Raw genomic sequence first — 23,159 nt, 5'->3', positions numbered from 1 at the left:
CAGAGCACAGTATCATATCTGAAAGCAACCAATTTATTTAAAGTTTTGCAATAAATAAAATTGTCTCTCAAACAATAAATAAATAAAATGGATAAATGTTTTTCCATTTAGAAGGTAAAATCTATTACTTTTTATTGTGTAAAACAAAATCCTCCTCAAATTGGGACTTTGCTATATCTAATTTTGTAATTTAAAAAAAAACATGCAGTAAGTTGAAGTTAAGAACCCAAACCTCAAACCAACATACAGAATAAAAACATCTGAGATCATGTTCATCAGAAAAAGCTAAATAAAACAAATAATCGGGAAAAAATCAAAAAGTTAACATCCATATGTTCACTCCTGTAGCAGGCGGATGATTCACTGAAAGCTTTATGAAAGGTGTTGGACGAAGATTGGATCAATCACAGGGGATTCAGGACACCGTGTGTCATCCAGAAGATGTTTATGGGAGTTTTTTTTCCACAAGTTAAGTCTGTCAGGTGTGGATTGTTTAATCATGTTGGAAATCAGGTTCTCATAATCATTGTAAACATTGTTTAAATTTGAAGATGACAGCACACACTTTACTGATTCTCTGGGGGAAATTCAGGACACACACCGATGACAGGTTTTCAGGAACTGGAGCAACTTGGGGTTCAGTGTCTTGCCCGAGGACACTTTTACTGTGAACAGGAGGGTTTCACGATCAAATTACTGATGCTTCATTAGGAGCCACAGTCACCCCAAAGGCATCAGAACTGAGAGGGAAGTTCTAAACCAACAACCTTCTCTCCTGAACAGTTGATCGATCACCGATAGAGGTGGCATGAATGTTTCATTCTTGGCTTCAGAAAGTTAGAGACCTTATTAGACTCAGATCCCCTCCTCTAATTCGAAGGTGTTAAGTTGTTTGTTTGTTGTTACGCAACAAAGGTCCCTATCTGGATTCAAACCTGGGATGTTGAAGGTTAGTTGTTGGCCATGTTTGTCGTAAATCACGGTTGTCTTGATTTCAAGCAAATTATTAAACAGAAAAAGCGATTGTCATTTTCTATTTGTGTGTGTTAAACAGGGCATAAAATGCAAGATATGCTAAATTTAAGTGAGCTCAGACTCATGAATTTGTTTCTAAGAGTTGGTACACCAGTTGTTGTGAAGGAACAGGGTCATGTGGAGGATTTCTGGCTCGATGGAGCTCCTGAAGTTGGAGAACCGTTCACCTGTGCTGACGGATGCTCTCTCCAGTGGCAAAGCAGTGGAGACAACCCCAAGTTTTTTCAGAGCTAGTTTGCTCAAGTCACCAAATTGCTCCTTTCCTGTGAACCTCCACCAGGCCAAAGGGTTTGAATCCTTTGCATTAGGCTCTTTGGCCAAGTATCTTTTCAGTACAGCTTTGACCTTAGCAGCAGAGAAGACTTGGCCTGCGGTGAGCTCCTTCGTAATTTTCTCTATCGCTTGTTTTTTGTTTTGCTCTCCCAGCTGGTTTTTGTATCTCGGGTCAAGGAATGTCATGGGAGCCAGTTGGTGGTTGTTGATGTCACCAAACTTCTTTTTACATTTAGACAGTAAAGCCCGAGCGACATCATTTTGTTTTTCTTCCCCTTTAAGTTTGGCCATGACTTTCATCAGCAGAGGCAAAATGACTGAAATGGTCTCAAATCCTTTTCCTTTCATCATGGACGTGGCTTCCCTCAGAGGTTTCAGGGCTGATATGATATTGTCGAGTTTTCTTTTATCATTTTCATTAAGATTTAAATCTGTCTTGCCTTGTTCGTCAATCACCATCATCATGGTCCAGTATTGACGATGCAGTTGTTCAAGCATGTGTAGCCAGGTGAACCACTGGTCCCCAGAGCACAGGATCAGCTCCTCTTGTTTCATGCCCAGCTGTTGCTGAATCTCTCTGAGCTTCCTCTCAGCATCAGAGTTGTACTTAAAGAACCTGATGATGTCCTGGCACTTTCTGAGTACATTTGATAGCTCATCATTTCCCATTAGATCCTTAAATATCATATTCAGGGTGTCAGCAAAACAAGGCATGTCTCTCCATTTCACCTTAACACGTTTCATTTGAGGCATGCCAGCTCTGACCACTGTGTGGACCTTTTCTTTTATGCCCCAAACCTCCATGATGGCAGTGAGTTGGTTTTGAATGTTGGCTGCAGATTCGTCTCCAAACAGACAGGTAGTCTGGAGCGTGTAGGACCTGAGATTTCCGAGGTTGTCCACAAAATGAGCGCTCGCTGTCAGGTATGAGTCTTCAGGTCTTGAAGACCACAGCTCACATGTCAGTGTCACGTCATCAACAGAGGCCAAGGTGTTTTGCAACTCTTTCTCCTTTTCCTTGTAAACGGTCATAAGCAGTGAGCGCATCTCAGATTTGGTGGGAATTTGAAAAGTGGTGTGTAATGCATTGATAAAACCCAGGAAGTTGGGATCCTCTGTGATTTCCAAGGGCTGCAGGTTTGATACAATCATCTTTAACAAGTGTCTTTTAGGGGTCAGTATTTCCTGGTATCCAGCTGTGGAAGGAAATGGATGTAAAGTTCATTATATATTAGGACTATTCCACAGGATTGTTTGCCTTTGTTTTTTTTTAACATAGATCTATGTCATTATAATTGGGACTACAAACTTATTAGTCTTTGTGTATCAACACTGCTCTGTCCTGAAATGTCGTGAGGATTAAAAGCGAGTGGGCCTGTTGATGTTTCTATCACTTATCTGTCTCCGGACAAGTTCACATGTGAAACGGGTTTTACAAACACACTTTGATCCGGCATCTCCCTGGAGACAGTCATGATGTCACTGCCCCCCAATCAGAGCTAGCGCTGAGCGTCCTGCCCCAGGAGGCACCTGGAGTGTGGGCTGGGATTTGGTCCTGCAGACCTTTGCATCCCAGCCTGATGTTCTACTCGTTGGGCCTCCAGGCTGCCAAAACTGTCATACCAGACCTGTATGATGACTGCGTACAGGTGCTCTGCTGTATGTTGTGGCCACATGGTTCTTAGGATAAATGCATTCTTTCAGTGTTCACTACAACCTCTGCGGCATAAATGTCTTCACTCAATCAAAGCCGTGAAGCTCTGGGTTCAACAACGCCCATGCAGCAGAGACATTTGAGTAGACTTTTCAAACAAAATTTATTGTTGTCAGTTGGTTCTAAGACTGATAAAAAGGGTAAAAGTGGAATTTCCCCAGAACATAAGGTAAAAACACTTAAGTGGCCATGATGATGATGACAGCCATGGCCAGAGGCATCAATGTTCAGGTTGTCCGTCTCTCATTTACGATGTGACTAGAACTTTGAGGGAATTTCTTCAGATTTTCACTCAAGCATGAATTGCAACTTGACTGTGAAATGGCACAGCCCTCAGGAAAAGCCAACCTTTTTCAAAATGAAAGAATTAGAAATATTTACCTCTTCTTTGCCTGATATGATCTTGTGGCTGGTGGGGGTTGTCCCGTCTCCCGCTCCTCTGTGGGTAGGGTGTTGGTCTCACTGTGCAGGCTCGTAGTAAACCACATCAAAAACACAAAATCAGCATTAAATGTTTAAATACTAATTTAAACCTTGTAGTAATAAGGAACTTTTTGTCATTAGTTACTTACATCGAACACTTCTGGGTATTGAAGCCATTTCAGGGTTCGTTCAGTTTTGCTTCCTCTGAATGACTTTGAGTCTCCTGTCGATTGTCTTTTTTGGTGTAGTGGTGTAGTTTCACCCGCCCACTCTGGCTTTATGCCTGGTTTTTACCTGGGTGGAGTTTGAAAACAATGAAAGGTATTTTACGTTGTGTTTTTTGGTATATTTGCTTTGATGAAACACATGTTGATAATTGCACAGATCCGTCTCCCACCTGTATTATTCAGAGCTCTAGATATGTGCTGACTTCATGGGCGATGACTAACACATGCAGGTTGTTTTTCTTAAATGAAACCATCAGTGCTTGTTCCAGCAGCCCACCGTTAGGCAACACTCTATAGAACCTGCAGTTTAAAGTTGTAGTTCAGCACAGAGAGAGAGTCGACTGAGTGAACTGAGGGTCGGTGAATTGTTTTAAATATGTTTAAATTGAACACTAGAGCTTGATAAGTGGTATGTTCAGGTGACACAACAGCTGCTGCAGAACTCAGGAAAAACGTGAAGCTGATGAAATAGTCTCTGCTGTAACGTGTTTACACCATGTGATTTTGATTTGCAGTTCTTCATGTTTACATAGGTCTTATTTCAGGTTTGTCCAGATCTTTCTGCTTGTCCACCTGTGTGGTGTGATCTTATCCTGACACGTGAGCCCATGTAAACACATGTAAATGAGGGCTTCTGTAACAATAATCTACAAGTTCACAGAAAGTGAAACTCATCGAGTGAAACGTAATATTTTTACATTCTGCGATTTTGATTCACAGTTTCCAATGTTTACATGGCCTCTGCTGACTTAGAAATAATAATAATAAAATCAACCATCCAAAAAAATCTTAATTAAACAGTTGTAAAGAATCGGACAGAAAGGTAAAAATTAAACGGAAAAATAACATCAATGGATAAAACATGATCCTTTTCATTATGAAAACTTCAGAGGATGATGAAGTCAAAGTGTTCAGAGCTTTCAGATATGTGCCAACGAGACATGCGATTGCATGTAAATGACTTCCTCAGGATGTTTTTCTTGTGAAGTGAAACTAAACCTGCTGTGGGAACTGTCAGTTTGTGGACATTATAGAATTTCCATAATAGGAGTCATTTACACAGACTCCAAAATACTGATCTAGGCAGTAATAATACTTTTAAAAGTAGGAGAGGTGACTGGTGTGGAGCAGGAAGTAGCAAAGATTAGTAAGAGTGAAGTGAGGAGGACGTTGAAGAGGATGAAGAGTGGAAAGGCAGTTGGTCCTGATGACAAACCTGTGGAGGTATGGAAGTGTCTGGGAGAGGTGGCAGTAGAGTTTCTGACTAGTTTGTTAACAAGATCTTGGAGAGTGAGAGGATGCTGAGGACTGGAGGAGAAGTGTACTGGTACCAATTTTTAAGAACAAGGGAGATGAGCAGAGCTGTGATAACTACAGAGGAATAAAGCTGATGAGTCACACAATGAAGTTGTGGGAAAGAGTAGTGGAAGCTCGGCTAAGGGCAGAGGTGAACATTTGTGAGCAGCAATATGGTTTCATGCCTAGAAAGAGTACAACAGATGCAGTATTTGCTTTGAGGACGCTGATGGAGAAGTACAGAGAAGGTCAGAGGGAGTTGCATTGTGTCTTCGTAGAGTTAGAAAAAGCGTATGACAGGGTGCCGAGAGAGGAGCTGTGGTATTGTATGAGGACGTCTGGAGCGGCAGAGAAGTATGTTAGAGTGGTGCAGGACATGTATGAGAGCTGTAAGACAGTGGTGAGGTGCTGTAGGTGTGACAGAGGAGTTCAAGGTGGAGGTGGGTCTGCATCAAGGATCAGCTCTGAGCCCCTTCTTGTTTGCTCTGGTTGACAAATGAGGTTAGACAGGAATCTCCATGGACTATGATGTTTGCAGACGACATTGTGATTTGTAGTGAGAGCAGGGAGCAGGTGGAGGAAAATCTAGGTGGAACGGTGAGGTTACAGGGAGCAGAGGTGAAGAAAGTGCAGGACTTTAAGTACACATAATTCGCTGTGGTGACGCCTGAAAGGGAGCAGCCCAAAGAAAAAGAAGAAGATTTCAGCAATGATACTTTAAGCTGCATGATTTGTGATTATTGTATTGTAAATAATTGGTGAGATACAGGTACTTTCTATTTATCAAGGAAAATGCAGATTACTGATCATTTTTGAAATGTGTATTACTCAACTCATAAATACAAATTCAAGTAAAACCTGCCAAACTGTAACAATTTGCAGTTTTCAAAGTGACAAATTCAGAAACACAAATAATGAAGTGATGTACAGATAATGTAACATTTGCTGGTTTAACGTGGCCACTGACACTGATTAACTTCAAGTTTAATTTCTGACCCCAGAAGTAGTTCAGAATCAGAAAGTCTTCTGCTTCACTTTACATGGCTCAGCTTCAAACCTGGAGTATTTTCAGATTGATATGAAAATGTTACACACGTAACTGTCTTTGCATAAAATACTGCACATTTGGCTCCGTGAAGACAAGCTGATCAGGTTGAAGTGATGGGAGCAGGTGTCGGTCTGACTCTGCTCTGAACACTTTGCTTCTCTGCAGACTTTGTTGGTGCAGACGAACACAAATGTATGCAAAAAACATGCAAAGACCTTTTTGCACACAAACTGGAATGTGTGGGGGGAAACAGTGTGCACCTGTCGGAATACCTCACACCAGGTGTACACGCTTTATATTGAGTTTCCTTCTGCGTCTATAATCTGATATTAGAACATTGTTTGCTCAGTATTCCTAATGGTCTTAGAATAAACATATATGGTTTAAAAACTTCGGTTGCATCTCACACAGGCGAAAAAAAAAAAAAGTTCTTCCTCAATCTTATTTATTTTAGTGTTGGAGTGAAGAAAAGCAACGATACGCAGACTGACGATTAAGGCATTTGTGCTTCCGTTCATGGTGAATCGTGGGAGTGGAAACGAACCTCAGCTTTACGACGATGTTTGAGATTCATAAAACAGAACCAGGTGCACAGTACATGTGTCTTTGTAGATGTGGGGAAAAGGGTGTGTTTGCATATTTATGAATCTAAAGAGTTTTATGCATCTGTACTTCACATTGTTATAACGGTTCACCGTGGTGTCTATGGATACAGTTTGCAAAGGTGACGTTTTGGCAGCTGCTCCACACAGTGGACGTACTTCTTGTCCTAGCACAACATTTAAAGTCAGAGCTGCGGAGACGGTTTGAAGTGAATCAGAAAAGCTGGAGACCATTTGCTCTGTTTCATCAGGCTGACATGCAGCCATTCGTCCAGCAGATGTCGCCAGCTGACTGAGTCCCACCACCATTGGTTTTCATGGTTTTTCACATGATGCGGTTTTTGTTGATCGCAACATTTGAACCAATTCACCATGTTAAAGACAGCGTCACAGAATGTTCACACCCGAGTTCACGTCCTTAGACTGAACAGAGACAGAGACCAGGAAGCAAACACTGACTAAGGGATTGTTTTGAGCCTTATCAGATATTTGCACTTGTGGAGAAAGTATCCAGACGCGTCAGTTTACTAAACAGTCTGTACATCGTGTAACTGCAGCTAGTGGCTACTTTTCTTATGGATGGATTTTTCTGGGTTAATGACTTGATTGTGCATCATTTTCAGAACATTTACAAAACAGTGTTGAGAAAAATGTAAATGACTGTAATTTTATTCACTGCACTTCCTCCGGACTTTGGTCTAAACCTCAAAATGACTAAAAATGAATACAAATGGAAAATAATATCATCCAGTCACTGCAGAGAAGCTGTTCAAACATTTGTTTACGTAAAAACTATAAAATTCAGAACTTTTCACCCGATCATTTAAAAAAAAATGTGCATCAAACTAATTTATTAGCTTTTTTTTTCTTTTGGTAACTAAATGTGTGAACAAGATTGTGGCATGCAAAGAAAATATACGCGTACAGTAAAAGTACCTCAAATTTTTTACTTAAGTACAGTACATGAATAAATATACTTTGTGGCTAAAGTTACTTCTTTGTTCCTCACAGTTTTCATTTAGTAGAATTAGGTTCCACATCAAATTACTGGTAGTAGTACACAGGTTGCTGTACTTTGATCAGTGTCTTTTTCTGCTCTCTGACAAAAGTTTGTTGTGTGAACAGAGTCTGAGCTGCAAGCTGAAGGACGACGATGATGATGATAACCTTCAGACGTTGTCCTCGCTCCTAATGATCTAAGGCACAAATAAATGAGTCCTGATTGGTCAAATCTTCCTGCCGCTCAGCAGTGTTTACCTCCAAACACTGAGGATTTAACTGGTGAGTTTGAGGAGTTTAACAGGAATCAGAGAAACTACTGACAAAGAAGAACTTTATTGTTGTCAGTTTAAATGTTTTCTGTGTTTGGAACCTCGTCCCATAGTTTAATACTTTTATTGAACTGAGCTAAATCAGCTCCTGGAGACAGACCCATCAGTGTTGCCTCGTTGTCCTTCACACTGACCTCGCTCTGATGGCGGTAAAGTGAGGAGGCGTCACCCAATCAGAAAAACAAGCCGTTTAATTTCAGATGTGTTCTGATTGGACAGTTTAGCGGTAAATGTTTCTCCCATCACAGCAGCTCAGACACACATGGCTGAGCACAAATCACAGCCTCCGCTGCGCCTGCTGATCGCTGGATCGATCTCGCCGTGTGTGGCTTTGATTCCTCTGAGTTTCAGGGCCTCAGGTGAGCAGCAGGGGCTGATGGGAAGTCAGATTGTCCGCGGAGACTGATGGAGATGAGAGATGTGTTTGAATAGAAAAACGCAACTTGGAACGTCGGCATTGATTTTGAGATTTGTGGGGACGTTCACACACTTTCAGGTAAAACTGGGCTAAAAAGTGAACAGGTTCTGGTTAAATTAGTTCTATTTGAGTTGGAAACTGCTCTAAAATACATGAGTATTAATCGTGACTTTTATTGCCAGTTGTTTTGATGGAGTAATACAAATTTGAAGTGAAAGCTCCTTCAGAAGCTGAATTAAACCTTTGTCACAGACAGATTTAAAGCAGTAGTAGAAAACAGTTTTTTATCTTTTAATTGAAAGTACTTCAGTGTAAAAGTACTCTATTATCAGAAACTTCTTCATATACACAGTAATTCTACTTAACAAAAGTTGTTCCATCATGGACTAAACATTTATTCCTTAGCAGTACTTTGACTTCTGAAACCCTTAAGACATAATGTCTGTGGCTGCACAGAGGCATAAAAATACCACAGAGTGAAAATAATTTAAAGGGACAAAGAGTCAAAACATTTATGATGCAGGAAAATTGACCCTGTGCTGTTGTGATGCTGTAAAGGAGCATTTCACCCCATTATCACAATAATGGAAATTATATTATTAAATTATGTTATTGACGCATTTATGTGTAGATAACTTAATGCTGCAGCTGTTAAAAGTACAGCCGATTACTTTATGTATTGCTAGGTAATTGGATCTATCAGGTCATCATTTATTAGTTTATTATATTTTGTACAAATACTTTGAATCTGCAAAGTAACCGAAGCTTAAAAATTAGTACATTTATAAAGAAACAAAAGAGAGAAGTACTCAATATTTCAACAATATACCTGAATGCAGTACTTGAGTAAATGTACTTGGTTACTTTCCAGTTTCTTGGCCGACAGGTGTGATCTCTCTAAACTTTTACCACCGAGCAACCGAAAAACAGGAGATGATTTGTCTTAGTGAGACAAGAAACTGCAGTACATTTACTCAAGTACTTTTCATGTATAAATGTTAAGTGCTTGTGTACTTTTTTATGCCACTTTATACTTTTTCTCCATTGTAGCTACTTTAAACTGAGAGCTTCAGCTAGTTTTAGCTCTTTGCTCATAAATTATGTGAAGTTTGTATAATATGAATTTGGTCATAAAAGTAGCAACTACTAAATGTGCGTCAAGCCGAAATGATTTGGTCGATTTATCTAAAGTACAAAGTCTATTTAGAAGCAAAATAAATTTATTTGAAAAGAAAACAAATTTACAACAATGAAATCAAATAGATTATTAGATTTAGGAGATGAAGGTGTAAAATGGAAAGTTTGCAGACTGAAGATGCGTTTCAGTTACAAAATACAAATTTAAGATAACGTGTGTTTTTATACATTAAACTAAATGCTTGATATTAAAGTATATTCTCAAAACATAAAATATCTAGCTTTTCAGACGCAACAGAAATACGGTGCTTTGTTATAAATTACACTAACCAGGATTTATGCATATTTAAATTAAAAAGAAAATGCTGTATGTATAATACAAAGTTAAATTAGTTCATCCAGAGACATGTGACTTTAAAACTACCCAAACCACCCGAAGTTAAAATTCTTTTAGTGGATGAAGAGAAACAAACTGGACAAAGCAGAAAAACTATTTTCGTGGAACTTTTATTGGTGGTGAATTTATCAAACACAGATTCATACACGTCATAACATTTTCTCTCTGAAATCTTCAAAGTAAATTCATTAAATGTATTTTTCACTTCTATTTTTCCTGCTCATGCAGCACAGGAAAAAAATATCCTGAAAGGCATAATGACCTCTGACCACTCGTTAGCTCTTCAGCCAATCAGATAACTGCATTTTTTAATTATAATTTTTTTTTACAACAGGACTTTATAAGCATCCAATAAGAAAATATACAAAATCAGATTTTGTCTTTTAAAGAATAAAATATGCAGACAATTTAATGTAGAAAAACATTTCCTTTCACTATGATTGAGCTCAGAGATACTGTAAACAGGAGGGAGGTCTCACTCCCACTCACAAAACCACCGTCAGAACATTTTTCTGTAGATTTTCCTTCCTCCAGCTTTAACAATTCTTATGCCACAAAAAAAAAAAAAGATTCCATCCATACGAAACCTGACAAAAGGATGATGAGCTGGAAAGCCCATCAAAATTATAATTCATCAACAGGAACACACAGGACTACAAGGACCAGAATGCATTGTGATGCAAGCAGGAAGAAAAAGGAGGAAATTTCAACATCGACAACAACAAACAACATTGGACTGATTCCTTCACATCTCATTTAAATTTCCTCCTGCTCTTTTTAGAACAGAACAATGGCACAAACCTAAAAAAGTTCGTTTATATCGTACCAATAAAGAAACTTGTTTCCAAAACGTCCAAGTGCTACATCATCCGTCAGTCCGTTCTCCATTACAGTGCCTTTGTTATAGATACTGCATTTCCCAGCATGCCCCTGTTTGTCCACACACAAGGACACACTCCCCTCCATCAGTGGAGATGGAGGGACGGTATGAAGAGATTAAGAAGAAAAAGAAAAAAAAAAAAGGGACTTCATGAAGTTCTTCACCTTGACCACGCAATGTTTGTTAGTTACTAAAAAAATTCAGCACCAGTGGGGGAAAGGCCATTCTTCGTTTGTTCGTTTTTTATTTTTACAGAACATTCGTTTACATTTTTATGGCAAAACACAATTTAGCAAAAAAAAAAAAAAAACAAACTCCTCCCATGTATGATAACCACGCCCCTTGCACAGAAAGTGGGCAGGGCCTTCTACTAACGAGCATCCAATAGAAAAGTTTCTTTGGCAGATTTACAAAATGAGAAGCTGCTGCTGAAGGGCCGGAGGTGGGCGAGAGACGGAGACAACTGAATAACAGGATACGATTTGACATTTCACTCTGCTAGTAATTACGGGGACAGAAATGAGCCACAACATCCAAACTGCTCGTCAAAGAGGGACATTTTCTGAGCTGGGATGTTACTAAAACTAAATGAACGTCCGCAGAAGGTCTCGGAGGTGACGTTCACTTATTTGACCTAATCTTGTTAGGGTTCGACTGCTTAGCCTGGCTGGACCCAAGTTAGCGTGCTAGCTCGTTAACGCTACATTAGCTAGTTATCTGTAAAGTCGTCCCAGTTTGTCCTTTGCGTTAGCTTGTCCTAAAAAGGTCTGTGGAGCTACAGTAGCTTTCAGCCTCAGAGGCGACGGTTTGTAAAGGTACGTTAGCTCGTCCTTTGGGTCTGTGAAGCTAGTTAGCTTCAGCTTATGAATCTGTTAGCTTCAGTTGTCACAGTGTTAACGGTATTTGAAGTGTTAGTCAGAATTTTTTTTAAAACAATTTAATCGTAAATTGAACAGAAAACTATTTAAATGTCATTAACTTAGTGTCATTGTAGGCGTCTTAACATGAGTTTTGTTTTGTAAAAACTGACCAAATTTTAGCAGATTTTAAAAAAAAAATAAAAATTTGTTGCCTGTACTTAAAAATGTAATGGATTTCTCTAATGTTCTAAAAATGTGTTGAAATGACTGCATTTTAAAAAGTACACTTAGAGACAACTCCACATGCTTATCGCATCATTTATGTTTCAGACGACAGGGTCATTTAGTAGATCTTGGTTTTGCGATCCATTAAGATTCAGTCTACTGTGGTCAGATGTGGACAGATGGATCAGGGAAAGAGGTGATACACGTGACAGCTGAACCTCCTTTAAAACCGCTTAATTCAGGTGTTCTAGGTTGAGCCAGTAAGACGAAATACACTGCAAGGGGTTAAAAAAAAATTTGCCAACTAGTTTGAAATGCAGACCAGCGAAAACCCATCAAGTGAGTGATTTTGGTTTTGACAGCGGTGGCTGATTCTGTCCCTGTAATCATCAGTGGTAAATGTTTCCAGGACAAACAGCTGCAGTGGATCAGAGAGCTCAGCCTGGAGCTGGATCCTGAGCGTGACGCTCGGTTTCGGTGGAAGTTTGTTTTGGGTTGATGCTGATTGAGTCCGTTTCTGCTGGTGTTCATGCAGATGACGACGACAACAATGATGTTCTGTGTCCAAAGCTGGGATGAAACTGTGAGGAAGAGTTCAGTCTTTGTTTCATTCAGCTGATGGTTCTGCATCATTTGTCCACAGACTGAACCTGGGCTGGATAAACTGCTGTGGTTCAGACTCGAGTCCTGACTACAGATACACACGGAGGATGCTGATGATCTGTCAGCTGAAATGCTACAATCACGGTCATATTTTACCTGATCATCTCCCTGATTTATTGGTCTAATATTTCCTGATTTAAAACAATTTGCTAAATTTGAACCATGTTTAGTCAGAGAGCTTGTAATAAAAGACAACACCAGTGTGTTTGCGAGGTTACCAACAACATATTCTAATGCCCGAATAAGCCTGGGATCCACAGGAACATTTAATAAATATTTTGTGAAAGATATTGAACAGAAGATATTAGAGCACACAACTTTCTGTTTTAACGTACGTCCACAAAGTTGGTCAAATCAAACTAGTACTGAGTCCAACTGCTCTTACATTTCTGAACATGGTTAAAGTAAATAAATACGCTACTGTAAAGACGTAATTACTACTATTTAAAAATAATTATTTTAGAAGAAACTGTGGCTTAGCTGGTAGCGACAGTTGTCCACTAATGCCAGGGTCAGTAGTTAGATCCCTGCCTCCTCCTGTCAGAGTCCTGTCAAAGAGTTTCGCTGTTGGTGTGTCGGGTCAGCATTGTGGCGTGTGTGTGGTTGGGGGGGTTGGGGGGGGTAGAAGGTAGAAGACCAAAACCCAGATTTTTAATAGTTTATCTAGTTTTAAATCACTCACAGAATTGGTTTTTTTGACATTAATTTGAACGTTTGATACAAAAGCTAAATACAAAATCCAACGGTGTATTTGTATTTTTTTGTTGAAGGCAAAAATACCATTAGAGTGATGATCACTAAAACCAGAGAATGAGATGAACAGCAGGGAAAAAAAACATGTTGATTAAACGTAAATCTGACAAATTAATTTATCTTGTCTAACAAGCTAATTGATCCAAATACTGAAGGGCCTGATTCAAATATTAAGTTAAGACACAGATCCGGTTTTTCGACATCTGTCATTAGCTTTTTTTCACATTGAATTGAAATAATTAGTCTTTTCATTTACTAGTTGGCTTATTGTTACTATTTAAAATCCTTTTAATGTTGTAGGATGTGTTTTATCAATGCTCAGTTTGGTTCTGCTGTGGCTGTAAACATAAAAACGTAAGTCAAACGCTCAGGAGGCTTTTGTTCGACACATTTTCTTTCCTGATTTTTCGGGGGGTAAAGTCCAAGTTACATTTTTGACATGAATGTAAAATAAAATCTGGCTGGAACAGCGGAAAAATACGTTTTCTAAAACAGCAGGATTTCTTTGTCATGAAAGTGTTGATATGCGACTTATGTGAAGTCCTGAAAGTTGCTTGTTTTAAGTTCAGATTTGTTAAATATTTAAGATTATTAAACTTAATTATAAGAATTTGTTTGCTCTACTAATAATATCTTCCTATGGGAAGTTTTGGGAGGGTTCCTTTCGTTTTGTTGCAAACATGTTAAACCACTGGTGTTTTCTTAGTCTGTTTGGCAAAACTTCTTAAATCAAAAAAAGTTTTGTAGAAAATCGTTACTTGGGAAAGTAAAATTTTGGCATTTGTACCAGCATCAGAATAAAAAGAAATCTGGCTCTACAAGGCAGAAGTTGGACATAAAAACAGTAAAAACTGATTTTATAGTGAATATTAAATTTAACAAACTATGGATCTCTGATGAGTTTTCTTTGCCGTTCAGAAGCATCATCACGGAGCAAAGACACAGCTCCAGGCTCCTCCCATGGGTGACCTTGGCCTCCTCTGATTGGCTGAGCTGCTGAGTGGCATTCAGGTAAAGGTCAGAGGTCAGGGAGAGGAAGCTGGATTAGTTTCGTGCCTCAGAGCGACAGGAGAAAGAAGAGTAGGAGGTGCTATGAGGAGGTGAGGAGAAGGAGCAGGGCGAGCAACGTGGCGGACAGCGGGGAGAGGCGAGGCACGGCCAGGCTGCAGCCGCCGGTGGTGTCGTCCGTGAGGAAGGGCTCTGGAGACTCGTACACAGAGTCATCTGATGGAGACAGAGGACAGATGAAGATTTTCACATCAGCAACAGAGAAAACATGAATCACCATCTGAGCTGCAGCTGCTGAAAACAAAGTCATATTCAGGTGTTTTCTGTGCCCTGCAGGAGCAGCCACAAAGTCTGAAGCTCTTCTGATCCAAGAGAGACTGAGGTAAAGTTACCAGCTATTGACCTTCTAAGATTTAGGAAGATTGAGAACCTTCAAAAGCAGAATGTGTGGTAAATAATCACGCGTCAAGGATTAAAAGCAGCAACCTTAATTAAGCAGATTATTGAACCCTGCAAATGACCAATGACTAAAATATCACAAGGTGAATAAAAAATACTGCTAGGTTTTGACACTGTGCACAAACAGTTAAATAAAGTTAGCCAATAATAACAATTGTAGATTTAATGTCACGAAGATTATTGCAAGGAATTAACAGAATAAGGACAAACAATCTGCAAAGTTTGTGAGCAGATTATTAAATAACGAAGTGGAAACGGAACAAGCAGATTAGTGAAGCACACAAACACATTTACAGGTAGAATTAATGTTGGAACCTTAACAGCGTTTCAAACGTCACATTTTCATGTTTTAAATTGACTCTCAATAGTGCAGATTATCAGTTACTGTAAATCCCATGTGGTTTGTTGTTATTTTTGGAAATATTTCCTCCGAATTGAAGGTTGGACTAATCCTCTCAGACAAATTAACGGATAAATAAACTAGTTCTTTCTACTACAGCAGTCTCAACATTCTCTATAATAACATTTTTGTCTTCTACAGAAAAAACTCATCACGTTAAATGTTTCACAGTTTGACAGTTTAAGAACAAACCCCCCAAAAAATCCTCCTCCACTTTCTGCTCTGTGCCGTTCAGCATCTCACTGACGAATTAGTGCTGGTGCTGATTCCAATCCAGTAAAAACATTAAAGTGTCAAAGCAGCGACAGTTAAATTCCCATAAAGTCCATGAGACTACAGTTAAAGTGTTTAACACCTTCACTGCGACAGCTGCGAGTCTTCACACATTTTATAACTGACATTTACTGCTTTATAGCAGGAATTGATTAAGAATTCATAAATATTCGTCGCTGACTCTTCAGTCAGCAGTGGCTTTTTAAAATTTTCATATTAATCAAATTGTCGCACTTGTGAAATTTTTTTTTTCAATGTATAATCCAGAGGCTGTTTTCACTCCTGTTTGTCTGCAACGGAATCTTTATTAATTTAAATTATTTGGGTGGAAATGTTGAATTGCGAATCCCACGATTAATATTAGTAATTCTATGTTGTTTTCTCATTAATCCAAAACCAAAACCACATCTGCTGAAGTTGGTTTCGTCCGTTAAGACGCGTTACCTTCTCCCTCCAGCAGGGTGCAGCACACCTGTACATTTTCATTATGTGGTGACCTTTTACTGATTTATGAAACTGTATGGGATCATATCATCTGAGCGAGCAGCTGCTGTTAGTTTTCATACCTATAAATACCAGTATGCAGCCAAGTCCGTAAGTATCTGGCCAGTGACACTCTTCATCACTGTGGCTCTGTATGGGTTTAAAAATGACTCGAGCTCAGCTGTATTTCACCTGCTGAAGGTAGAACAGCCAAAAACCATTAGGCAGTAAGGAAGCTGCAGAGCATCCCCAGGGAAGAAACCAGGACCTGGTGATGTCTGGGACTAAAATCCCTGACTGCAGAGGTCGAGCAACCAAGTATTAAAAGTGACTATTACGTTTGAGCCCCTAAAATTCTACGAATTAAAACGGCTTATCCACTATTTTCAACCAAAGTGTTAAAGCCGATTTAATTATTACAATTTACGCGTCAGGTTTCTTTGCGGATGGTGGTGGTGTCCAAATACTTATGGCCCTAACCGTACATACTCGAGGTGCAATTTATATTTAATCTGTGAAAATTTGCTACAAGGTTCACGTCTTTGTTTTATCCAATTTTTCTATGTAATGTAATTATCCAACATTAGATCTGAAAATGTTTATTCTCAGTAAAACTGTGTGTGGACACATGACTTTTTGTTTTTGCATGCGGTTTAAAGTGTCTTAAGACCACTGATGCCGGATGAAAGAACGTAATAATAATAATTATAATAAATGTCATTTTAGTCAGTCAGGCTTCAAAACCTCTTTGAGAAGAAACAGGAGTGAAATAGAAGAAGAGACTCACTCGTTGGTTTGACATAGATCTTCAGCTTCAGACAGGGTTTCCCAGCCAGGTTTGGGTGTGGAGACGCTGCAGAGGAAACACAGGAAACCGTTTCAGCACAGATCACAGGAGCTCGTTCAGATCTTTTTCACTTTGGGGATCAGGAGCTTTAGCATTTGCTGAAAAAACTCCTTGTTATTTGGATCATTTCAGCTGAATAGATTCTGCCCTCAGTCAGGGGTTTGAATAGGTTTACATTCAAAGGTTTTACTTGAGGAAAAACAAAGTCCATCAAGCAGGTAAAAATGAAAAATACATTTTCAGTCAAAAAATATAAGTGAAATGTTAAACCTGTCAAAATGAGATTAATCAGTCCAAAATTCCTGAGCAGATACGATCTAGTCTCACTGGTTTATCTGATAAACTGTGTAGCCGCCCTACTGTCCTGTGCATCATTTGACCTTTTTTTGTTTTTTTTCCTGCCCAAATGCTGAACGGAGAAAAGTGAACATTTCTTGTTCAGCTTCATGCAGACGATCAGAAAGAGTGTGTGAGAGCAGCTTCCTGCACTTACTTCACTCTTAGAAAAGGGTCTTTGTGTTGTGACATAACCTGCTGACTTTTCTGCTTCGTCACAGCTTCTTCACAAAGGTGTGAAATAAATCTCATCCACTAAAATCAAATTGAATGCAGTTTTACGCTCGTCTTAAAACTCAAGATGCACTTTTTTCCTCGATATTGTAGCGTTTAGTAATTTTCTTCCTGACAGGTTTGATTATCACCTATTAATGTGTTCACTCTTCTGTTGTCGGGTTTTTCTTGCTGAGTCGTGTTTTAAATCCAGTACAAGTTGTGGGCAGCTCTGTGTTATAAACGTGCAGCTGTCAGACCTGTTCGAATCTACAGCCCTGGTTTTATGCTGCTGTAATTTATGGGCGAATAAATCAAACTAAAGTGTCTTTTCCGCAGCAGAATGCAGGCGCATCACACAACATCACATCGAAAATAATCGGAATATATAACTGTTGAATGGAATCAGCTGAGTTTAACTTCAACGTGAGCAAAAACCTCAGATGTCTGAGGGGAAATTTAGTAATTGACATTGCTGCTGTACGTGATGTAAACATGCTTTCTCTCAGGCATCATCTCAAACTTTGAGACTCAACCTGTATTTTATGTTTGTAGTATGAACAAACAGCAGTGTGTGTTACTGCAGCAGCTGTTTGACCCGCAGAGCAAATTTTACTCACGAACCTGCAGCGTTCAACACACACACACACACACACACACACACACACACACACACACACACACACACAGTCATTAAGTGTCATTTAAAACAAGCTGCCTGCATCTCTGCTGGAGACCTTTTAGTTCAAATGAGCCACAATTTAGGAAATTTATTCCAGGTTTGAGGTAAAATTATGTCTAGACGGAAACCACCAAACTCAGAACAAATGACAGGCTGTGTTTGAAATGTACTTTTGCTCTGACGACACGTTTTCTGATCTCTGATAAACTCGCTGAATGAGCGTCATTAGCTACATCTGCCTGACTACTGATGAAATCGCCAACAACATTAGTAAAATATTAAAGGTCAGAAAACTGTTGGTTAAATGCTAACATCAAAAAATAATCAATAATAGGGTAAAGATAAAGAATAACAGCTCTAAAAAAGAAACAATGCCAAAAATATATATAATAAATAGTCAAAAGGTAAAATAACATCCATCTATAGAATCTTAAACATCTCAAATGTACTAACGTATAAAACATATTAACAGCCCAAAAAATACCGAAAAGCACAAAACTTTAGTAAAATGCCAGAAAAATATGTAATGTTTTTGTGGAGAGGGGTTCAGACTAGATCTGTCTAAAATTGACTAAATATTTTGGGGACTATCTTGCTAATGAATTAATTATTGTTTCTAAATATTTTGGGCAGAACTGTGCACTGGACTTCTGCTAGTTTTGATATTGAACTTTATTTGAAGTTTTTAATAATCCCTGTCCGGTGGCTGAACACTGCAACATGAAGACGGGCGTGTTCGATCAGGGTGATCGAGTTCACCGACGTGATTAGTGTGATTTTTGTGACCGGATCATTGTGGCTGGTTCTGGAGTCTACACGTGTGATGTTTTATTATATATCTGATAAAGGTCAAATACACTGAAACGTGAATTATAAGAGTCCCGGTGAGACAGTGTGAGGGATTTTATGGGATTTATTTTTTTTAATTATTAGTGAAATGTCAAACAATTGAAACTTCCTAATAATTCTGACTCCTATTGAAATCAATAATGATAATCAAACTATTTATGCTGCAGGTTTCATACATGATTTACGTCAAATCCTAGATTTTAAGAGTAAATTAAATCATGAATAATGGAATTAAAAATCTGATCTTACCTGATTAAATATTTTACTGGTTTATGGTCTGAACCCCTCGGCAGAAACACACTGCCCCCCCCCACCCCCACCCCCCCCCCTCACTGTGTGTGCATGGAGAGTGGGGGACGCTGCTCATGTTGTCTGTTGGTTACTGAACAGGTGGAGGAGGCGAAATGTGCTTCTTAAAAGCAGGAGCTGTGTACGTTTGTCTGCACGGGCAGTGACGAGGAGGAGAACTGCTAATAACAGCTTTTAGCACCTCAGCTTTAAAAGCCAGTAATGGACCCCCCCCACCCAACACACACACACACAGCCCCCGCTAAACACCAGTACACCAAACAACAGCTTTAAAACTCTCCTGCTGCAATAAAAAACTGATTCATGATTTCTGTAAAACCGCTGTATTGGACTGATGTGGACTCAAGCGTGTACCATTACACTAACGCAGTAATGCCCCACTGCACTACAGTAGTACTCAGTTTGCAGTACTTTGTACAGCTCAGCAGTATACAGTTGTACTCTATATGCAGTACTCACAGACGCAGCAGTATACAGTAGGACTCGGTAAGTAGTACTCACAGATGTAGTAGTACTCGTGGCCCGGCCGGAACTCGAAGCCCAGGCTGAAGGGCGTGAACAGCTGGAACTTCTCCGAGAACTTGAGCGGGCCGTTGGGGCTCTGCGGCCGGTTGCACTCCCAGCGTTTGAAGCCCTTCCTGTGGTGGTCGCAGCTCGTGTAGCCATCGTAGTTCACCATGTACAACACGTAGTGTTCCATGCGCTCGGCCGGCTCTGGCACCTCGTAGTGAGGACAGTAGATGTCCAGGTAGTCGTTGATCGCCACCTCCACGGTGTAGTCCCCTCGGAAAAACCTGAGGAGGAGAAAGCAGCCTTTAAGTGCTACGAAACACGCAGTGACAATGTTTTGCAGTGTTGCACAGAAGGTCCAGCAAACGAAAGCTACTGTTTAAGATCAGCTGAAGTCAGTTTGAAAGGTTCGGCCTGTACGTAACACACTGAGGGGTTAATCTGACACTGTCCACCTCTGATGAATGTTTCGAGTTCTGTGTTTCAGAGAGTGAATGAAAGGATGAGACGGGCGAAGAAGGAAACATGGACTGAAAAGAAAAAGATGGAGGAAACTGATTCAGGAATCAGGTTGTTTACAGCAGCAATGTTGCTCCAACAGACACAGTTTCAGTCAAACCCTCTATGAAGGTCAACAGGTGAGTGAGTCGCTTGTTGTTCAGCATCGATTTGAGCAGTGTATCGAGCAGCTCCTGCCTCGCTGCAGAGATTTTAACTTTAAAATGTGGAAATGAGCAGCTAAGAACAGGTACGCTGTTTCTCCGGAAAGCTTCAGTTATCGTTAGCAGCAATCAGAAACCAAAAAAAGTTTGAATTCACTGGAGTCGTCTGCAGCTCAACACACAGACTCCTCTAAACACATGGAAACCATTGATCAACTTGCGGTGTGTGTTTTCCTACAACCTCCCCCGAGGCTTCATTAATCAAAGCTAACTGTTTATCAGAACGTTGTTTTGTTTACAGGAAGAACATCTGACGCACAGCTGTACTCACTTCCTGTCTGCTGCCAGAGCTCGGAGCTGCTCAAACCCTGTCAAACTTTTTCAAGGTTTAAAATCTTCGGCTGTTCACATGACGTAACACGGGGGAAAATGACAATACTAAAAAAATGTCACGTCGTTTTTTTGTCACTTGCAGTATCACAGTAACTGGAAACGGAGCCATCGCAGTTCAGTGGGAACAAGCTATTTAGTCGAGCGAATCGACGAGGAAATTCAGTTTCACTGGCATTAGATTAATATTACGTAACAAGCTAATTTATCTAAATTATCTGTGATAAATATACATTAGCTTTTGTATTGTATAGTTAAATACTTTGTTTTCATTCACATTATAAAATCAGCTCGTTTAAATAATCTAATGTTAATAAGTAGTTAATAACGTCACCGTATAAACACAGAGCTCTGCAGCAAATATCCTTTTTTAAATCTAATAACATCTGCACGCGTTTACAGCTTTGTGAAATTAAAACACCACATCGGCCTGATTATAGGATAAAAGACTGTGGGTTGTCAGCACTACCACCGACCAACTAACGAGGTAAGTTAGTCAAAAGGTTTCTGACCTACTGGTTTACACTGCTTCTCATTCCCCCACAATCACAGCTGGCCAACAGTCACCGGGAGCAACTAAGTTAGGGTTCAGTGTCTGGACACCGGAGCGATGTGACCGGAGGAGCCGAGGATTGAACCTGCAACTATGGGATTGGTGATCGTTGGTGAACGAGCGCTCTACCTACTGAGCCACAGTCGCCTCAGCGTAGTGCAGCTTAACTGGGAAATGATGCATGAATGTGCAGCAGGAGTTGTCCTCAGTAAAATGACGAGTAATTGCTCACATTTCAGGAAACGACGTTAAATTAGTTTCCGAATGTCGCTGAATGGTTTACGGCTGCTCGAGGCCAGACAGGTAAACGAAGGTGTGGCCGCATCTTCAGCGACTGCTGCAGGTCCTTTGCTCCTGCTGCCTAAGGACCTAAGGCCGGTGCTGTAAACTAAAACTGGACTGAGTCCAAAAAAACGTGCACTTATTCTTACGTGTTCTATTACTTTATTTTTTTAAGATTGTTAAGGTTTTTCTAAGGGATTATGTCCTAACAAAGAAAATCTGGTTTTAACCTGCTGGTTGTTTGTGACCTCATCGTCACACGTTATTTTGAACCTGCGTTCACACTGATGACAAACTTGTTTAGCGATAGCAGAAGGATTTCATCATGGTTTAGCAGTAGTCGTAGTATTTTAACAACAACAATCTGTGGGGACCACGAGTTTCACAGTTCAGCTCCGGAGAGATGAAGATACAAAGGCACTAATGAGGCTGAAAGTGGAAAACATTAACACATACACACACACACAAACAAACACACACACACACACACACACACACAGAGCTGGTGTCATCATAACTCCACCCACCAGGGCGCTACCAGAAGAGAAAGCCAACGTTTGCCTGAACAGCAGCGTGGTCCCTGCAGACAGAGCGGCTGTTGTGACTGTGTCACTGAACAAAATTAAACTGTAATATTTCCCTGGATCTGACTGGGACACGAAATACTAAAGAAAAGAAACTAAACTAATGGAAAAACACCAGCTCCTGGCTCCAGTTTTAAATCTTCAAATTCTCTTTGTTGCACCTGCACATTTGCTCTTTAAATATTCCTTTCTGCCCGGTGAGAGCCGTGTCTGTAACACAGACGCCACAACATCAAGCCGCAGCTCGTCGTTACCTGCACAGTCTTATAAACATGGCTGCGAAAATGTACCGTGTGAACCAAAAACCACACTTCAGAAGAATATTTTTACCATTAATCTGCAGATTATTTTCTCAGATTATTCATCCAGCTGCAGTTCTTAGAAGCTGAAAGCGTTTTCTGAAACTCCCGCTCCCATCATGTGGCTCAGACGGCACTTTACATCAAGGTAACGCGGTTTTGTCGACCGTCTGCCGTCGAGCCGGGCCGGGCTCCTTGGATACGGTGTTCTTCAAAGGATGCCACAACACTAAATACTGAATAAACAACGATATTAGATGGTTTTTAAAACCCCAACACACCCAGTACTTTATACAGCAAGGCTGCGTTCAGAGGCTGGAGATGGTTATTGGTTAACTGGTTGAGGTGTGAGAAAGGTCCACATGTCCTGCAGCCACTTTCTGGAAATGAAGGTCAAACTTAAAGTTGTCCATGTAACCAAAACTCATTCTTATTGTCTTTTAACTGATCCATTGGAAAAGCCTTCATTAAGCATTAATGAATATTAATCACAGCTTTATATATGTGTCATTATCACAACTAGGCACCACCTACTTGATAGAATATGTGACATTCACAAACTCAGTTTGGGGTCGACGCAGTAAAAGTTTCCTCAAACAAACACCGTTTGATATAAAACATGAGTGTTTTCGTTCATCCCAGCTGCTCCATCACTGTTGCTGCTGTAATTTCCATAATTTAATTGAACACAAGCGCTGAGGCTGTCGTGCTGTGACAGATGAATCTCACCTCCCTGTT

General features: G+C 40.0%; 2 protein-coding genes and 1 long non-coding RNA gene across 3 annotated transcripts in view; 1 reads left to right on the top strand and 2 right to left on the bottom strand.

The window, feature by feature from the left end:
• Positions 1–12: 12 nt before the first annotated feature.
• Positions 13–3,722, bottom strand: LOC137131751 (E3 SUMO-protein ligase ZBED1-like). The gene is made up of 3 exons (XM_067513479.1): positions 3,595–3,722; positions 3,404–3,493; positions 13–2,504 (listed from the first exon to the last, which is right to left on the bottom strand). The coding sequence occupies exons 1-3, from the start codon at positions 3,620–3,622 to the stop codon at positions 1,111–1,113; spliced, it is 1,512 nt and encodes a 503-aa protein (XP_067369580.1). The 5' UTR covers positions 3,623–3,722; the 3' UTR covers positions 13–1,110.
• Positions 3,723–4,684: 962 nt separating this feature from the next.
• On the top strand, positions 4,685–14,329 carry LOC137131757 (uncharacterized). The gene is made up of 3 exons (XR_010915033.1): positions 4,685–4,896; positions 7,744–7,899; positions 14,201–14,329. It is a non-coding gene; the product is annotated as an uncharacterized lncRNA (long non-coding RNA).
• Positions 9,996–23,159, bottom strand: part of LOC137131753 (ephrin-A2-like) — a 58,510-nt gene continuing 45,346 nt past the window's right edge. Inside the window, exons 2-4 of the mRNA XM_067513481.1 lie at positions 19,643–19,935; positions 16,693–16,758; positions 9,996–14,506 (exon numbers count right to left, since the gene is read on the bottom strand). Coding sequence (XP_067369582.1) covers positions 14,373–14,506; positions 16,693–16,758; positions 19,643–19,935 — 493 coding nt within the window. The 3' untranslated portion in view covers positions 9,996–14,372. The remainder of the gene's footprint in view (positions 14,507–16,692; positions 16,759–19,642; positions 19,936–23,159) is intronic.

The sequence above is a fragment of the Channa argus genome, chromosome 8, assembly GCF_033026475.1.
Source record: "Channa argus isolate prfri chromosome 8, Channa argus male v1.0, whole genome shotgun sequence".
Classification (NCBI taxonomy): domain Eukaryota; kingdom Metazoa; phylum Chordata; class Actinopteri; order Anabantiformes; family Channidae; genus Channa; species Channa argus.
The sequence above is the reverse complement of the archived record's forward strand: the minus strand, read 5'-3'. Positions and strand labels throughout refer to the sequence as shown.

Coding starts and splice junctions, on each gene's coding strand:
- LOC137131751 (XM_067513479.1), bottom strand. CDS start 3,622: ATGGCTTCAATACCCAGAAGTGTTCGAT. Junction 3,494..3,594: donor AATACCCAGAAGTGTTCGAT/GTAAGTAACTAA, acceptor GTTTACTACGAG/CCTGCACAGTGAGACCAACA. Junction 2,505..3,403: donor TCATATCAGGCAAAGAAGAG/GTAAATATTTCT, acceptor TTCCTTCCACAG/CTGGATACCAGGAAATACTG.